We start from the raw sequence: 20,389 nt of genomic DNA on the forward strand, positions 1-20,389 counted from the left end.
GTGTATGCCACTGACTGTATTCAATATGAGTTATGGTAGCATAGCGAGCTGCCCTGAAGGTGTTTTCACAAACATATTTTATCATTGCACAGAAAATAGGCATGTTATTTTTCACCCATATCTCTATAATAATAATAATAATAATAATACTAATAATAAGCAGGAAGGGTTTGAAATGCTGAAAAATAAGCTCCTCATCTCACGTCTCCTAATCTAGAATGTCAATGCAAATTTCACAGAAACGTCCTGCCAGGGATTTGCATTTAAACAAATGGATAAAGGTCACTTCAAAAGCTGCATTATCACTGCTATATAATGCCAAAAGGTTGCAAAGACAGCGTCAGATTCTGTCTTTGCTATAATGATCATTACTAACATTGATCAGTGGAAGTAACTAGATACTTTAGCGGCATACTGCACTGTAGGGGACTTTACTTCATAATACAGCACTAGCAGACCAGAATCAGCACCATGGAAACAGGTACGTCTACTTTCCTTTAACTTCAAGAAAAAATTATAATATTTCAACAAATTCTTACAAAAGTGGCTTTTAATAAGCATAACAGATTATAATTTCTAGAAAGATTTATGAAAATGAAGACAATAATTGCTAAACAATAAAATATGGGTGAACATTTATTTCAAAGGTGTTACATCTCCTGTCTTGGCACTGAAAGACAAGCTTGTGTGATGTCTGATACACAGTAAGAAACGCACAACCTCATGAAATAATCGTTGTTCCTTCAGATAAAAAAAAAATGGTAGAAAATAAATGATACAAGTATATATTTAATTAATCTTCAAAATAAGATATTAGTGGTAATATTCATAAAAGTAGGAGGTTTGCTGTATTCCTATAAATCAAGGTGACAGATCATAGGAGCTGAGTCTGTTATGAAGATTACTTAAATTGTTCTGAAGAGTTAAACAGCGGGAACATTTGTGCTCAGGGGGTGCCCAGGGGACAGTGATATTTCACAGCTCAGCAAGAGTAAACATTTTATCTGATAGGAACTTATTACCAAACTCCAGGGGTCTCATTCCCAAAACTGTGAATACACCTTTGGGCCTATCCTGGGCCACTTATCTCAAACCACATTCATAAAGCTCCAGTCTTTTACATAACGCTACTTTTTTTGCATGAAATTTCCTATTGTATTTTAAGTTGCAAATTATATTTGCTCCTGTCATAGAAAAAAAATTAGACTAGCTTTTAAAAACTCAAACATTTAACAAGTTCCCAATATTTTATTTAATAAATAAATAGTGAATATATCAACTGCTACTGGTACTTTTTTCTCATTATTCTCCCAATAATAATGCATATAACAATATTATAAGTATATGAAGTTGACTAGCATGTGCAAATATTTTGTATATATATTTTTGTATATTTTTAATGTATATGCTTTACAGTTATTATGAAGGGTTAGGTCATGCTCAAATTGTGTTGCTGAGTCTGCAGACTCTATAATTACAGTTTATGGTTAGTATCGGCAAGAAACCTTTATTGGTTTCTTTATGTATACATTTTTTATGTTGTCCAAAAATAGATCATTACATGTGTCTGTGATTAACAAACAATGGCATTGGGTAATAAACACTAATTACCAATTTACCAATCATCAACTGACTAATTACTGAGCAACCAGTTACAAAGGAACTTATTACTGAGTGATTGATTTTTGACTTACATTACATTACATTACATTACTGGCATTTGGCAGACGCTCTTATCCAGAGCGACGTACAGTTGATTAGACTAAGCAGGAGACAATCCTCCCCTGGAGCAATGCAGGGTTAAGGGCCTTGCTCAAGGGCCCAACGGCTGTGCGGATCTTATTGTCCTGTACCTTAACCACTACGGTGGTAACCAGGCCGCCCTAGTAGACTTAGTAGACAATCTGAAGTGTAAGTTGCATGCTAATAATAATAATAATAGTAAGAAGAAGAAGAAGAAGAAGAAGAAGAAGAAGAAGAAGAAGAAGGAGAATAAGAGGAATGTAGGATGATAAATGCAGATGTCAACAAACCAATGTCAAAAAGAGCTAGCTTATAAAAATAAGTTCTAAAATGATATTTTAAGAAGGGTGCAGCCTTTTCCAGCCTCTAGCATTTTCGGGGAAACCATTCCACAGTTTAGGCATGCAAACAGAAAAAGCCCTGTCCTTTGTTTTTTACCTAGACCATGGAATTATCAATATAGCCTTGCCCAAAGACATGAAGCTGCTTTTTGGGGAAGAGTTGGCAATGCACATTAATGCTAAAACTGAAGGGGAGCTAATGTAGGTACGTCAAAACAGGCGTGATATGCTTTCTTCTTAGTTACAGTCAACAGCATGGCTGCAGCTGTAACTAAGTAATTCATTTAATTAATTACTGTCTGTTACCACGCTGTGGCCTTTTGACTAATATCTGAACAAAGTATGCTGAATTAATCCAGTTCTGAAAAATGAAAACAAATATTGTAAAACAGGCAGGACAAATCTCACAGTCTGATAACTATATACCACTGCCATGAGTTCTAATGCTTGTTTACAATATTTAAATTATCACTCTGCGGCAGAGCAGTCATTGACGTCAAAAATAAAAATTGTTACACGCACAGGATTTGTAAACGAGCAGGGCTGCAGAGCAACAGACTGCCTCCTTCCACATCATTCAGAAAACACCCAATGCGGCTTGAGGGTGACCGAAACTTGTAGTCCGGAGAAAGCAGAGTAGCGCTTCTCCAAATTATAAAATGAGTAGACCTACGCAACGTGATTTCACTAATGTTGGACAGTTTTTCAGTGCTTGCACAATGGGAATGTACAAATAAACATGAAGAATGCATAAATGCATAAATGCTCTTGTTTGCTCACTCAAGGTAGCTTGCAAGCTAACTAGCTAGCTAGCGAGTTTGGCAGAACAACATTCGAGTTCTAATGTTGCATAGCAACCTCCCGGCACTATCTGGAGCAATAGGGAACTATTCTCTTGTCAATTATTACTGTAATGACATTGATAATAATTTTTAAAAAAAACTTTTAATTGTGTCTATAATATCTATATGTTCATATTTGGTAGCTGTTTTATAAAAAAACAGGCAGTGGTATATTGTAATTTTATCACAGCTGCAGGGGCTGTGAGCCTCCGCTGTGTGTCGGACCAAACAACACCCCTTAGCTATGATGACATTTCTATATACCTCTGCCTGTCATGAGTTACTGCTAAAATAACTTTATCTAAATCTGGGAATTTATCTATCTAAATCTAAAAATGTTATACAGATATCACACATTTTGGAGATTAAAAAAAGATTCAAATAACAGTGGTCCTCGCTCCTGGTCCTGGAGAGCCACAGGGTGGGCTGGCTTTTGTTGCCACTCAGCACATAACTGATCAATTAAAGCAGTTAATTACTCAGTTAACCTCACCTGGTTTCTTGGGTCTGAATTGGTTGCTGATATTAAGGCCAGCACACCCTATGAGCGACCAGGAGTGAGTATGACTGGTCTGAAAAAATCCCCAGATTTCTGCAGCCGGTTTAATCCTCATAGTCATGCTGGAACAGTAGAATTTCAGACGTATCACCATTTTATGAGACATCAGGAAGTTATATCAGTAAGACTTGTAAGGTAGATAGGCTACTTGGGTCACTGGTATTAATGGACACAGAATCAGCAACAGATTTAATGTACTGTCTACCTGATGAATACCGAAACCAAGGTCATCAGGGTTGAGAGATCCATAGTATCCCATATGGCACCGCAGTCAAGGAGCATTAATATAGAGCATTCCCCAGCTTCACAATTCAGATCTTTAGTCATTTTGAGGAGAACAGTTTTAGTGCTACGATAATCCAGAACCTGACTCACATTTGTTTTCCACATTGAAGTGATATTAATGGTTTTAGTGGCTTAGATGCTACTTTCTCTAAAGGCAATGGTAAAAGTGTCCTGTGAGTGTCTCACTGGCTGGAATAGTAACAGTTGTAGTCCTAGCCTATGGTGCAGTAAGAAGAACAATGCCCTGTTACCTGCTATCTATCACCCAGCCTCGCTCCCCTGTCAGATCTAATCTGCTGGTCACCTTATTGTCCCTTCAAGATAGCCCCTCCAGGTCATTGCTGTCACCCCTCAGTGGTGCAATGAGGTCCTCACTGCTATAAGTCACTGTTAATCCTCGGCTGAAAACTCAAAACACGTCTGTACCTTGGCTGCTGAAGAGTTTCACTAGCCCCTCAAATGCTGTATTGAAGACTATTTCCACAGACCCATTTAATACTTGAAGCAGTGCATTCACAGTCACACACTTGTACTTACAGTAGTGTGGCCCTTCATTTTATGTCTTAAGCTCATATAATTACTGCTTGTAAATATGACTTATTATTAGCCATTATCAATTATGACCCTAATGACTTGGCACTTCATTGTCTAAACCTTAAAGTTATTCTGGAAAAGAATGCCTGTTGTAGGCCTAAATGCACCTTTCAAGGCTGATATTACTTTCTGAGTAAGCACTAACTGTGAGTTTGCAGTTACCAGACGAAAGTCATTTCTGAAACTGATGCATATTTGGAGGCCATAAAGGAACATAAATGAAAATAATTTCTGCAGCTATTAACTAATGCAGAATATGCCCAGGTAACAGATTTCAGTTCATTTGTTAGATTTTTTCATAATTTGTTTAATTAAAAAGAGGGCTTAAAACAACATAACCATTCACTAAGGTCACTTAGCTAGCATGGTATAGCCATGTTAGTGAGAGCAGCAGATTTAAAATAAACAAGAAATACCAAGACACAAACACAGCTACGGCGATAATTCATGCAAATGAACAACTGCCAAAGTGGTGTAAAATCTGCTCAAATTCAACACAACGTGATTTAGTGAGCACGACTTGAGCAAGACTGGTACACATAGACACAAGGAGGTCTGAGTTCCAGAAACAGAATTTCCAGGATTTACACAATATAGCCTGGAGGAGAGACCCGACAGCAACAGCTAAACTTAAGCTGGTTAAACAACTGAGGAAAAAGGCAAATTTAAACTCCCTCTAGGTATTTTCTCCTGGGTGTTCTCCCTCTGGGAAATAAATATAAATTGGTCAGAGTGTGAACCCTAACGACACCCTCAGGTTGTCTGCATTATTCAAATGTCCTGGTGCCTGACTGCACACCAACCCAACCATTCCTTCTGGAAACTTCCACCAGCACATCAGTGACCCTTCCAATTTGATCCTATTTGCCCAAGCCCAATAAAGATTTATTCCTTTATGATTCAGAACTATATGACGAATTCTGTATGAGTTATTCAAATGCGATGCTGATGGATAATGACACGAGCAAGTTTAAATTAGTTGGACATTTGCCCACAGTTTTTTATTCCCTATTCCCAAGTTATTTATTTATATTATGTGCACATTAATATATGTAACATGCTGTATGTAAGCAAAATGTACATCTTCCTTCATAGTGTTATTGATGTTACAGTAACTTTATAATATACTACAAATCATTGGTGTCATCAAAACTGTACATCACTCTTTTGAGATTGATGCATAAAAACAGAAAGGTTGCATCATCAATTCCTGTCAGTGTGCCATGGGTCTCCTGCTAATAATGCTCAAAATACCTGTATTATTATTTATTTTTATTATTATTTTTTCTTTTTCATTTATTTTCTTTATTTCTTTATAGAATTAAAAAATAATAATAATCTTGAATCATGTACCTCATGTACCCTTTTGGACATACAATGTTTTCCCATGGCATATTATATGTACAGATGTGCAAGTATAGCACATAATTCCATATTTAAAATAATATGCTGGAGCATGAGTTTCATTAAAAGTTCCCTAAATGTTAGTTAAGTAAACAGAAATTACCTTTCCAACATGTTGTTCTTGACCAGGGAGTTCTTCTCAGAGCATCTCTGTCTAAGTTTTGACTAACAGAAAATGATAACCAAATGTGGCCCCTATTTGTATATGAGGTTTTATTTGCAATATTTTGCTTGAAATATGGATGTGCATATGTGAGAGACCAGTATATACGCTAAGACTTACACTGGGCTCCGGTGACAATGTACTCTGGGCTTTTCACTGGAATATCTCTCACTTAATATGCTGCCAGCATTCCCTATTCTATCATTATGGTAAGTTTTGTTTTGCTAAACACTTGTGCGTGGTTAAACTCGTCACATGTATTGATAATCTTGGCATGTCCGTATTGCAATGTGCTATGATGTATTGCAAAGAGCTTTTTTGTTAGAACATGTTCACTGTACAATTTTACAGTCTGTTTTTAGATAACTATTGCATTTATTTGACGTTTGTTGAAATTCAAGTAATTTTTGCTATGTGTAATTATTTTGCATTCACAAATGTTCAGACAGAGTATACGTAACCACCTGATAATTATATGAGTAGCTGTTTCTTTAGCTCTGTTCTTCATCAATGAACAAACTAAGTGATCCACTGCTAAGACTTTTTTCCCTTTTGCACAAGCTTGTCAACTGTGAGTGGAGTTGGGTGGGGCGGTAACATATACATTTATGAAACGTTGAAGCTCAATGTTTTTTAAAGTGGCATAGTTATATTATATTACTATTTTGTGGTTTTGTGTTTGTGTGTTTGTACATCAACATTTGTAATGTGTGCACTTTTTTTGTCATTTGTAGAGTACTCCAAAAGAGTCTATCAAGGGGTGCGAGTCAAACATACAGTGAAAGATCTTTTGGCCGAGAAACGATCCAGACAGACCAATGTGCCCCGATATAATGTAAGTTTCTTTTCTCTCTTTCACAGCTTGCTTTCATATTTTTTTCCTTCACACATTCTTTCTTTCTTTATAATAAATATAATATAATAAGCCGACTGTGGTCAGCGACCCGTCGTACGCACAGAGACTCATGCGGTCTGGCAGTTGGAGTTTAATCATGATACCATGTTGCCTTTCGCTGTATTTACATTCTGGCTTATCTGCTTCTTTATTATTATAATGAAGCATGTCCCTCTATCTGTGCTGCTATTCTCTCCCAGCATTAGTGTCTATAAGAGACACCAAAGGCTGTTAGTAAATACCTGCAGACTGAAAGCAGACAGCAGAGAGCCCTTTAAAGCTAAAAGACCTGTTAAAAACCACAAAGACTTGAGGAACAATGATGCCCCTGCCGCTGGTCGTGGGCTCCGTGAGACAGAGCAGCATGCTAGCCCTTAAGGTGGAGGCTGATTGGCTATGCAAAGCCGACCTGGCGCACACCTGCCAAACGGCATTGTCCCCCCAACAGGCCCCAGACAAGCCGCTCATTGTTTTGCCCAGATGCCGCAAAGCCGCGCGTTTAGGCCCCTGCCTGCACAAACAGGAAGAGCTTTTCACCCACAGGCCCTGGCAGGGCTCTTCACACGGGCAGCGCGTCTTCTGTTAGCACAGGCAAATCCCCCTAGCCTGCGCTCCTGCATGGGGAGAGACTGAAACTATTTCACCATGTTCACTACAAAACCACAACGCCTGTTTACTGGCGTTCAGTGAAAACAAACGCTCAATTCAGTGAGTGGTGAGTTGCTGAGCAGAGTTGGCGAACATGGTTAGTGTTAGCAATTGTAAAAACATTTTAACTATACATTCCACTGTCTCTCAACTTAATATTTCATATAAAGATTTTCTGTTGTATATATAGTTTATTCAGACTAAAAACCATATCATCAACTCCAAGTTCTTCAGAAAATGGAAGCTTCTGCGCTGACAATGGAAAAAATAAGAAAATAAACAAACAAAAACTGGTGTGAATAAATGAGCACAGCGTAAAGACCAGTAAAGTGTCGTTATCCTTGTGACATCTTCACATTTCCCCAGAATAAATACAGTTTATTCTGCTTATCACAAGTTGTGTGAGCCCTAACCGAGCCATATTAACCAGTGATGAATAAAAGTACTGATGCAAATGAAGTTACCTTGCAACTACGCCCAAATAAAGTTCACACACACGTACAGCTCACACGTAAAGTAATATGTCAGGTTTTTAGCTTTAATGTTTCCGTGAGATCGGCCTTCATAAGAAACCAGTTTCTGACATGTTAGTAGTGTCTTGCTCTTGCAGCTATGACAGCCTGGCTTTTAAAATAAAGAATGGTACCGCATTTAGGATGATTTAAAAATCCATGCTTATTGTAAGAGTCAATTTGAAATCATGTTCGTGAATTGGACATGTCCTCTGTGGAGCCCCACTGGATTTTTTTGTGTGGCTATTTCCACACATAACACGATTTAAATTTGCATGACCCTGCAGTGCACTACAGCACTGTTTCTCTGCCGTCATTCTCTCCATCACTTCGCATGCTCTGTGAGTCATGCAGTGTGTCATGTTCTTCTGGTAATAATCCTTTTGCGTATTCACCCCTAAGAGTTTAAACTATGTCACGATATCAGCTTGAATAAAAGCTTCTACAGAATCACGTGAATATTGTAGGGTTGAGCTAAGACATTTAACCAACTTTAACGATTAGTTTCCTTTAAAAAGAAATTCGAACAAACCATAAAAATATTATGGAATTCATTAATACAAACTTAATGATAACATTAATAGTTAACGTAATAACCCGGTAGTGCTGAGGTTTCGGAAAATGAGCTATTGTTCTCTTTTGTAAACTGCAGAGGTTACTGAGGTTACATTGAGGCAAACAGTGAGACTACATGCACACCCAATGCGCTTGTTCACTCTGGAGCGCAGACTGCTTTTGTCTCATATTTACTTTTATTCGAGTTTTCCCCCCTTTCATCTCTGAAAGAGCTGCCAGTGGCAGACTCTGACACAAGTTGACCACAAATCATTTCTTTTCAATTCCCAGCATGATGCAGAAATGCCAGGAGACGCTTGCAGTTGATGAAATACTTCCTTTGAAAAGATGCCTACAATAGGAATTGTACAAAGACACGTATACATAATCTACCTTAATGATAAACATTGTGCATTTTCCCTACGCTGAGGATTCTCCATTAAACCAGCTGAGAGCCTTCTACGACTAGCGCTTTTACATTTTTACACAAGAAGTGCCTTCAGTGCAACTCAGCACTGAAATATCGCTCAGAGTACTGTCTGTAACAATAAATAAACGCAGAATATATAAATAGATAAATAAATATACAGTGGATAATAATAGCTGATGAACTGCTAGTGCATGGATTACTTTGTTTTGTTCTACTTCAGGAAGACAGTTTTACTTTGCCTTTTATTTAACCGACTAATGTAATGAAACAGCAACAGTGCTGATTTAAACTGAGGTCACATACTGAGTCATATACCTTCACTTTGTGTCACTGTATTGATTACACAGTTGCCCTTTTTCACTGTGTAGATTGCCAGGTGCTGGCATCATGAATTGCATGCTGCGTATTCTGGATTATAAAATATATTAATAATTGGCTGTTTGTTTGTTTTTTGCTGTTTATTGATATTTGAAACTTGATCACGTTAGAATGATACCTAAACAAATCTATCATACTGACATGTGAAAATAATTTCATCGAATACATTCAATAAATTCATATGTGACCAATTTCATGCAAACTCCACATTTTGCATACAGTAGGTATTCATATAGTACAAGTGCAAAAGGTTAAAAAACAAGTGTACAGTGGTGTAAATAGAAACCTCACAGTACAAGATGTCCTATTCCAATGTTATCCAATTATCAGTTGGAATTCCTATATCTCCTAAAATACAGTTTTGTGATCGGCTGGAAAATGAAAGACATTATTCATTGTGTTGCAAGAGCATATTTGTGTTGAAAAACAACACAATATTAACACGTTTGATTCTGATGTAATGGTATTGATATGCTGTCTGGTATACTGGTCCATTCCTTGCATGGGCCATTGCAGCTGTGAATCAACAGCATTATGATGGGATCGAGCAAGGTACATGTGTAATAACAAGTGTATAACAAAGTCTTTTGACAAAAGCAACAACATTACCTCATGTAGTATACTATAACCATATAATAATTACATGCTATAACAACAAGAACTGTTGGGAAGTGTTATTACCAACAGAAATGTATCAATATGTGTTATGTACATTCAGTGAGCACTTTATTAGTTATTTATTAGACTTATTTTTTTACTTATTGGTCTTCTGCTGCTGTAGCCTGTCCACTTAGAGGTTTCATGTGTTGTGTGTTCAGAGATGCTCTTCTGTGTACCACTGTTGTAATGTGTGGTTATTTGCGTTAATGTCACCTTCCTGTCAGCTTTGACCAGTCTCACCCCTTCTCCTCTGACCTTTCTCTGTAACAACACATTTTTGCCCGCAGAACTGTTGCTCACTGGATGTTTTTCACACCATTCTCTGGAAACAAAGAAATATGAAAATTATTTCCACAGACTGTAGCTAATGAGAAGACTCCCTTAAACTGTGTTTTGAATTTTGGTACCACTTTACAATAAGGTTACAATAATTGACATAAACTAATATAGTTGTTACAGTAACTAACTACTAAGCAGTTAATATGTCCAGCTTTGTTTATACATTTGTACATCGTTAATTAATGTTAACAACTACATTAGTTAATGGCAATTCATATAACCTTATTGTAAAGTGTGACCAGAATATCTGTCTCCACTACTTACAGTTAATTTAGATCACACATTAGATAGCAAGGGTATGTCAGAAGGCATTGTGTGTTTCATTCTTGGTTAATTAATTCACTCTTTAGACTTTATTGTGCATACTAGTGAACAAGGGAGAGTGAGAGTTGTTCTCCAGTACATTAGAACTGGGATAGAACAACAGGCAGAGCCCTCTCCTCAAGCCCATTATGTGGTGCAGCACTCGAAGCACTAGCCTATTGAACTGATTTCCATAGGTGGCCTGTAGTCGAGCGGTGGGGCATGTACAGACCTCATGGAGAAGTCTTGGCACTGGCAAATCACATTCAAATACAGCCCTCAAAATTTGCGTGACTTCCAGCCAAACCTACCTTTATATCAGCTCTTTCACGTTAGCAATATGCAAACCTAAGAAGCCATCTCTCTCAGTCTCTCTCTCTCTCTCTCTGTCTCTCTCTCTCTCACTCTGTCTGTCTCTCTCCTTCACTATCTCTCTGTCTCTGTCGAATGAAACGTATATTGAACGAAGGGCTTTTACACATCTCTTTGTTTTGTATGGGAAGCTGACCATATGAATGGCATCTGTGGCAGCTGTTCACAGCTCATCAGAGTTGCTTATAGTTTGATATAATACTGCCCTTTGTGGAGGCAGGCTCTCCCCATCCCCCTCTGGTTGAGTGCGTGTCTGCAGCCTGCTTGCAGTAGCCGCGTATGAAGCCAGATTAAGCAACTGGCATAATATCCTGGCGTCGGGTGTGGTGGGGTGGGGTGGGGTTGGCAGGAACTGCTTTGTTTGTGCCCTCCAAAATAATCAAATTAATAGAGGCAATTTAAGTGATGTCACATGCCAATGAATACATTCTATCATTCCAAATTGATAGAAAAAGAAAAACAGTTCTCTCTTTTGCTCTCTCGTTTTTTAATCTCTCGCTGTGCCCCTGCATATGGATTTGCTGCTGGGGAGAAGCCAATAGTGATGACCTTGTGTTTAAAGGTTCATCTCATAGGTTTTTAGAAGCAGGGTGTAGTGTAATAAAAAATAAGTCGGTAAGCCCGTGTAAATGCGCGAGTATCGCTTGATGACAGAGACGTGTGGTGATTGTAATCGCACGGCCTTAAGTTCAGAATGGGCTGGGGGCCAGCTCTATGACAGGAACAGGTGCATTTCGTCTGTGACAATAATTTGCATGTCCAGCCACAGATAACCATATTCCACATGTGCTACTACCATGTATGGCAGGGATCATTAACCCCTCCAATCCAAATCCAGCCCTGGTTTTCTTTCCCTCCGGGTGATTAGTGCTACCGGTGGGACAGAATGTCGTCACAGCTGGCTCCCAGGTTAAAGTGGCTGTTGGGCCCTTGAGCAAGGCCCTTAACCCCACCTTACTCCCAGGGGAATTGTCCCCTGCTTCGTCTGATCAATTGTAAGTCACTTTGGATAAAAGCGTCTGCTAAATGACATGTAATGTAATGGAAAAGCAGCGGTTCTCAGCCCTTGAGGAGCGTTGGTTGCTGATGCCTGCTGTACGGTTCTCTCAGGAGAGCAGTGTGTTTGCACCACTGTGGGGTTCTCTCAGGAGAGCAGTGTGTTTGCACCACTGTGGGGTTCTCTCAGGAGGGCAGTATGTTTGCACCACTGTGGGGTTCTCTCATGAGAGCAGTGTGTTTGCACCACTGTGGGGTTCTCTCAGGAGGGCAGTATGTTTGCACCACTGTGGGGTTCTATCAAGAGAGCAGTGTGTTTGCACTACTGTGGGGTTCTCTCAGGAGGGCAGTGTGTTTGCACCACTGTGGGGTTCTCTCAGGAGAGCAGTGCGTTTGCACCACTGTGGGGTTCTCTCAGGAGGGCAGTATGTTTGCACCACTGTGGGGTTCTCTCAGGAGAGCAGTGTGTTTGCACCACTGTGGGGTTCTCTCAGGAGGGCAGTGTGTTTGCACCACTGTGGGGTTCTATCAGGAGAGCAGTATGTTTGCACCACTGTGGGGTTCTCTCAGGAGAGCAGTGTGTTTGCACCACTGTGGGGTTCTCTCAGGAGAGCAGTGTGTTTGCACCACTGTGGGGTTCTCTCAGGAGAGCAGTGTGTTTGCACCACTGTGGGGTTCTCTCAGGAGAGCAGTGTGTTTGCACCACTGTGGGGTTCTCTCAGGAGAGCAGTGTGTTTGCACCACTGTGGGGTTCTCTCAGGAGGGCAGTATGTTTGCACCACTGTGGGGTTCTCTCAGGACAAATTAAACTGACAATATAGTCGAGATGTGCAAATCTTTCCTTCTTTCTTAAGTCAAAGTAGACTAATGAATAAATCCAGAAGGTTCAAATGTGCTAATGTGTATTGGTGTGTATTCTGAGAGTATAGCCCCCATTAACTCAATGGATATGACTTCTGGATGTGAGATTAATAATAACTGCACTGTTGAAATTATTGTAAGTGTAATGCCAGTGAGTGTAAACTCTTCAGTGTTGTGCCCCCAAGACAGGGAGAAATGAGCTCTAATCTCTAGTTGTTTTACAGGGAGGAACGAGTCCTTCTCAGCCTAGCTTTGTCCAAATGCCAGGTGAGTCCACAACTGTTACGTTGTACTGCCTTTTTTTCACTGTTTTATTTTACTATTTACCCTGTTCTTTAGAAGACCTGGCTTAGAAGTCAGCATTGGCTGGCATGTTTCAAGAAAAAAAAACAGTACTAATGACAGGAACAAATAATCCCATTATTTTGACTTCTTTGAGATCAAGAGAAAACAGCAGAAGCCAGTTAATGTTAAAAACAACACTCTATGTTAGTAGACTTTTTACATTGCGCTTTAAAATCATAAAAAATAAATGACTATGACAATGTTTTTATTTGTTTTCAGAGGTTGTTCCAAGACCGAGAAGCATTAAAAAGCAATTATAATTTGTTGGAGCAAAGTTTTAAACCTTGCCATCGTGTCACACAAGAGGCATTGAAAGTAATTTGAGTGCAATTTAATACTTTGTTCATGTTGTAATTGTTATATACACAAGTATTTGCCTCTGCTTCTTTTATTTGCTTCATCGTCAAAAATGTGACACACTGTTGTATATCATAAGTACAGCAAATATCTCATATCAAAGTTATTTTCTCTATTTTCAATGTTTCAGTTCTGACTTCTTGCCCATGTTTCTCTTGAAAAATAATTATCTTAATGTGTATCATTAAAAACTTAAAAGGAAAAAGTCAAATTGAATTTTTTCCCTGTAGTATCAAATTCACAAAAGGATCTGAGTCATGCTGGGGTTTACTGTTGATTATCTGCTGATATCCACCGGGCACATCAGTTGAGAAATATTCCAACAGAAGCAGTGTTTTTGATGAAACAATTACACGATGGAGCAGAAGACGAGTGGTTCATCGCACAGCCGATGTGTAGAACAGCCTGTACCTGATGTTATCTAACCTCCATATCCAACGGGCCCTGCGGGAACGTCTGCGTGTGAGAGACAATGACAATGTGCCATTCCCGCTTCCCTCCGCAGGATCCCACATGCTGCCTGGGTACTACGGCATGAGGCGGCCCTTCATGTCAGACTCGGAGTTCTGCCACCCTGGCAAGCAGTTCTCCCCCGAGGTGTACGCCTCGTCCCTGGGGAGCAAGACGCTCCCTGCTGACCCCTCCTCCGTGGCTGGCTACTCCTCTCTGATTGACAGCTACTACCCTGAGTCCTTCGGAGACTACCGCAACACCGCTTTTCCCAGCGGAGGGGGCCCCCTCTTCCCCCCCTCGGCCCTCTCCTCCCTGCTGCCCCCCTTCTCCGGGGACTCACACTTCATTCTGGTATGACCCCCTGCTAAACACACTTCATTCTGGTATGACCCCCCTGCTAAACACACTTCATTCTGGTATGACCTCCTGCTCAACACACTTCATTCTGGTATGACCCCCCTGCTAAACACACTTCATTCTGGTATGACCCTCCTGTAAACATGCTTCATTCTGGTATGACCCCCCTGCTAAACACGCTTCATTCTGGTATGACCCTCCTGTAAACATGCTTCATTCTGGTATGACCCCCCTGTAAACACGCTTCATTCTGGTATGACTCCCCTGCTAAACATCCTTCATTCTGGTATGACCCCCCCGCTAAACTCGCTTCTTTTGGGTACACTCCCAATCACACATGTGAATTCTGGTGCAGAATCCCCACCAGGTGGCAGTATAGTACAAAGGTTAAGGAAGTGTCCTTGTAAGTCAGTGGTTGCCTGCCGACACAAGGTACTTGACATTTCAAAAATGTGTTGAATAGTTGAATAGTTCAGTCATGCCTCCAATAAATATCCAGCTGTATACATAGATATGGTAATGGTTTAAACCTTTTAGGAAGAGCTTTATTTGTTTTGGTTTAAGATACTTTTGGATAAGAATGCTTGTATTGGATAAGAGTCCTTAGCATTGTGCTACACTGGAGTAAGAATTATTTCATGCTCCTTCCTATACTAGAAACCTGGTTGTCTGGAGCGTCTCCCTGCCACATCCACACCACCACTACCACCTCCCCACTGCCTGCACATCCCACAGCCAACAGACCTGGGTTAAATATGTCAGTGTTTTGGAGCAAGTACTTCAAATACTTCCCTGTGCTTAGTTGCTCTTGCCTGGTGTAATTGAGCCAACCAAGAGCACCAAAAGGTGAGGGCTTGCACTTTTTGAGAGTATTTCCTGGGTTCCAATACACCAGACAAGCTCAGTAAAGCATAAAGAAGCATTAAAATCCAAAACAATCATGTTACCTGATACCAAAACACTCGGCACTGCCAGCACCACCACCCTGCCGATACGGGCGCCACAATGCTACACCTTGTTACCACACCTCCGTCACACACCTCCCTCTTCCTGCAGAGGGACTCGTGGGACCAGCCCGCGGCCGACAACGTGAGCCCGGGGGAGGGGCTGTGCGCCGACGGCCTGGCCAGCGTGCAGACCCCCTCCTCGGCCAGCGGGGCCGACTCCGGGAGCCCCTCGCCGTATCGGGGGGCCGGCCGAGGCCCCGGCCTGTCCTCCACGCAGAACTACTTCCACCCCCTGGAGGAGGTGCACTACCCCAGCCCCTACGCCAGCGCCCCCAGCTACGCCTGCTCGCCGTACATGACTCTCTCCAGCGAGCTGCCCTCCAAAATGCCTGCGCTGTCGGGGGAGGAGTCGGATAACGCCCCGCCCGCTCTCAGCGACCCCACGCCCTGGCAGAAGGATGACGGCGCCAGCACGTGGTCCCCGTACGAAATCCGGAGGACCTACTGAGGGACTACAGCCGGTGTACGCAGCGCTATTCTCATCTGCTGGACAGAGCCCGGCCATTCCTGCGCCCCCAAAGGCCGAGGCACAGGACTGTACCCCGGAACAACACAACATAGCTATCCTCGCGCTCCATCCCCACGTCCCTCGCTCCATGCCCACGTCTTTACTTTATTGAAGGAGTCTTGCTTTTTGTTTGTTTTTTCCCTGTAGCAATGCAACAACCACACTACTGAAGTATAGAAGTATTGTACATATAGGTATGTATGTGGTAGTGGGAGTTACTGCAATTATTTAAGGAATGGTCTTCCAGGTGCATTTCACAACAGGCTGTAGTCCGCCTTTCTGATGAGCAGAACATTAACAAAAACATAATTAAATCTACTCAGAACAAACAGGAATAATGAAGAGCCAAATTTACATATTAATTCAGAGCTCATACTAAATCTGTATATATGAATGGCTTCTTATGAGAACTACATTGGTGTATTTCTTTTGAATTCTTTCCATAATTAAACAATCTGAATGTGTTTGCTGTGTGGTGCATTTGTTCCTTATTTTCCAGGACACCACTGTTTTTTTTTAGTATTACTCCATTTTGGAGCAATTGGGGAGGGGTCCCAACAGTGTCACTATACAATGCACATACCTAGGGGGTGACATGGCTCAGGCAGTAAGAGCAGTCGTCTGGCAGTTGGAGGGTTGCCGGTTCGATCCCCCACCCGGGCTGTGTCGAAGTGTCCCTGAGCAAGAGACCTAACCCCCAAATGCTCCTGACGAGCTGGTCGGAGTCTTGCATGGCAGCCAATCGCCGTCGGTGTGTGAGTGTGTGTATGAATGGGTGAATGGAGAAGCATCAATTGTACAGCGCTTTGAATAAAGGCACTATATAAATGCCTGCCATCTGCCATTAACAGGATGCTTTGTATGTGAAGTGAGAGCAAAATACAAAAGATACAATAAATGCTACATAAATTACATTTATGTACATACATGATGTTGTGCTACATAAATAACATTCACATTTGCAAGGCTATCAGCATCACCACATAGAAACTACATTTGCCTGATTACTGGACTTAGATGAAGGAGGAATTAGTGAGCAGAAATGCACATATGCAGATACTGTAAACGTTTCAGGCCATGCACAATCATATAGCTTATTATAACATATGTATTTATTTAGGAGAGTGGCCAGGCTGCCTTTTGTAATTTCCCCTTTATTCAAAATGGATGACTGATTATAGAGCATAGAGCACCATAATAGGGCCCTGAACTGCCAGCCATACACTCAATTCACAGCGAGTGCTTTTGACTTTAAAAATGCATATATTATTGGCTGTTATGTATCGTTTTTAAATTGTCTGGCTCCCTGAGAAGGATTATGTACAGTACCCTCCAAAATCATTTACATGATAATTTGATAAAGATGAGTAAAGAAAGCTGTATGAAATAAAATCAGAACAATGAACTATATCACATCCTACTATTTCAAATGAACATATTTACCAAGATAATTTAGATAAGCATTTTGGTTAAGAATGACAGTATATTTCTCTAAAAAGATGTGCTAAAATTAATCACACCCCAAATAAATGTTTTATATGAAATAAAAAGACAACAAAAATCTGCGTTAAAATGCTAATTTAAGTTAATCACAACCAATGGGAGCTGTATTGTGGCCTCATGGCTTCTTATCTCACTTGAGTATTAACACACATGCAAAATCCATGGGTGTGTCCCAATAGTTGAAAAATTGGGTGCATCCCAAAACTCTAAAAAAGGGGTGCACAAGGTGGAAATGGAAACATGGATTAATTTTTTGAGTACTAAGCTGCACCTCATTTTCCTATTTTGTATATATCTTTTCAAAATCTATTATTATTATTATTATTATTAGTATTATTATTATTATTATTATTATTATTATTATTATATTATTGATTCCAAACAAAGACAAAAACACACACACCCGCACGCACACAAACACACACACACACACACACGCAGGCACACAACACACACACAGACAGACGCACACACACACATACACATAGACACATGATCCTCCAGAGCTGCTGATCTAGGATGAGACTGACTTTTAGTTTGACAGGGATCGTATACGAGAGGACCGACAGTAACATTCCTGCTCTCAGGCGCGTGGGCCCAGGCTAATACACTAGATGGCGATATTATACCGTGATAACTCATTGCACAACATGAGGATGGAAGGTTTGCCTTACTCAAAATACAGGCTTTATAAAAACGACCGGTAATTTCACTGTTATCACAAACCTGCCTAAAATCTGCCCAATGCTCGGCATGCTCACTTGCGTTATAGGTTACGTCGTTTAATTTTCTTTCTGACGATTGTCAAGAAATGTCTAATTTTGTTGTAGTTAAGGCATGATTGTTTGTTTATTTGTTTGTTTGTTTGTTTGTTTTAAACTGCCATGTCTACCGGCTTAAAGTTGGGTACAACCACATGATCTATCTAATTTCACACGGAACATTACAACATCCATTAATGAAGTTGCACCACAACTACACAATTATTGTGTTATGCCATAGCGATGCAGCCCAGATATAATAATAATAATAATAATAATAATAATAATAATAATAATAATAATAATAATAATAATAATTAGGCTCCAGCCCCCCTGCAACCCTGTTCAGGATAAGCGGGTTAAGATAATGGATGGATGGATGGATAATAATAATAATAATAATAATAATAATAATAATAATAATAATAATAATAATAATAATAATAATAACTTTATTTAAACTCGATAGCATCATAGACATTAAAATGACAGACCTCTTTTCGTGATGGTCGAGTGTTACTTATTAGCTTGCTTTCTTTACATTTACCAAGATGTTCTAGGGAAGACATTTCAAAAGACTATATTTGGCCTTTCTAGATTTTGTCTTGAATAGGCTTACTATAGGCAGTGTGCTTATGCTGGAAAATATTTGTTTGTTTACTTTTGTTTTACAGTATTAAGAACGAAGATGCATTATATACAATTGTATCAACTACACACCACCGAATTCACATGTGACGCAGTCGCAGTAGTTTTCTTTAAGATATCATAGAGTTCATGGAATATGATCAAATAAAAGTGTATAGAATGTTATGGCTTCTTGCCATTTTACAGAAGACTATCGGTAAAAATAGGTTTTTATATGGTAACGTGGCAAGACTGCAATTGTTAATGGTAAGAAAAAATATATCCCCGAAGCATATTAAATAAATAAACTCTCTTCATTTTCAGCCATGGGTAATTTATCCGAATGCACTCATTTTATGTTCAAGTGATTGTAACATGAGGGAAATCTGAAATAGGTCGCTAGTATGCAAATAAAGCTCGTTTGACAATGTCTCAATGTCGTTGTTCTCTCTCAAACTTGATAAGTTGTTTTTTTCCAAGTATGTGTTATAGCCTATTAGGCCTAGGGGAGACCGGGGCACAAACCAACACGGGGCATGTAGAAACATGGTAATTTTGCAGTTGCATTTGCGCAAGAATGATGGGTTTGTTTTCACGTATGTATCATAGCAACCTGCTTCTCGTGTGTGAGTGGCACGGCGATTTGAAAACTTCACCAAGAGTTATTAATAAATCTGTGTTTTAGCACCCTGAAAGTAATGGGCTTTTTTTTTTTCGATTAACTGAGGATGTGTGAATACAACGAACACCAAACATAAGTAATTTAAATCACTGTTTTGTGGATTATAAAGCAGTATAATTTTGGCACATTTCACTAGCAAGCAGAGACTGAGAGCAATGCAGTACAACTCGCACAGCCGGGGCATGTTTGAACGTTGTGTTCCAACATGCCCCCACCTATTATAAATGCATCAGCCACAATAGCTTTTAATGTAACTATGTATATTCAATGTGTACCATGCACTTATTCGGTCCTATTTAGCACTCGCTATTATCAATTTCTTCCCAGGCATTAATCCCATATCAATGTTGCCATATGCGGTTAGTCTACGCAAAATATCGACAATTTCTACAGGACAATTATTGATCAAAAATGCAAACGGTCAGAAATGCTGGATTCACCAACCTTGTATTAAAATAAAGCATTTCCCAGTCCTGTTTAACTTGCCCCAGTGCTGTTAAAACTTGCCCCATAGTCAGGACATTATTGCACAGTTTCACTCCTACTACTTTCGACTGAACTGTAATCAAACTGTAATCGGTACTAGAACTGTACCGATGGTCTGCAGTCATTGCAAATACATGCATCTTCTTTCCGGATTAAAAATATTTTCTATAATATGTGCATATATTTCTTCATTAAGCGAAAACGTAAAACGGTCTCACATACATGATCTGAAAGCCAAGACAAACCAAGACTGCGGAACACCTCCCAATTAGCCGGCATAAGATTGATGCATCAATATGAGACTCTTAACAAATTTAGAGCGGACATCTATACATTGATGATTTCTACCTCAGAATATAGTATTATTATTTTATTTCTTATATCCTTAATCAAACCCGGAGAAACCCTCAAAAATGACTACAA

General features: G+C 39.9%; 1 protein-coding gene across 1 annotated transcript; it reads left to right on the top strand.

Moving 5' to 3' along the window:
* Positions 1-333: 333 nt before the first annotated feature.
* On the top strand, positions 334-16,371 carry LOC133108482 (POU class 2 homeobox associating-factor 2-like). Its single transcript, XM_061218042.1, has 5 exons — positions 334-481; positions 6,666-6,766; positions 13,105-13,147; positions 14,088-14,386; positions 15,449-16,371. The coding sequence occupies exons 1-5, from the start codon at positions 472-474 to the stop codon at positions 15,845-15,847; spliced, it is 852 nt and encodes a 283-aa protein (XP_061074026.1). The 5' UTR covers positions 334-471; the 3' UTR covers positions 15,848-16,371.
* Positions 16,372-20,389: the final 4,018 nt, after the last annotated feature.

This window comes from Conger conger, chromosome 13 (assembly GCF_963514075.1).
Source record: "Conger conger chromosome 13, fConCon1.1, whole genome shotgun sequence".
NCBI classification, from domain to species: domain Eukaryota; kingdom Metazoa; phylum Chordata; class Actinopteri; order Anguilliformes; family Congridae; genus Conger; species Conger conger.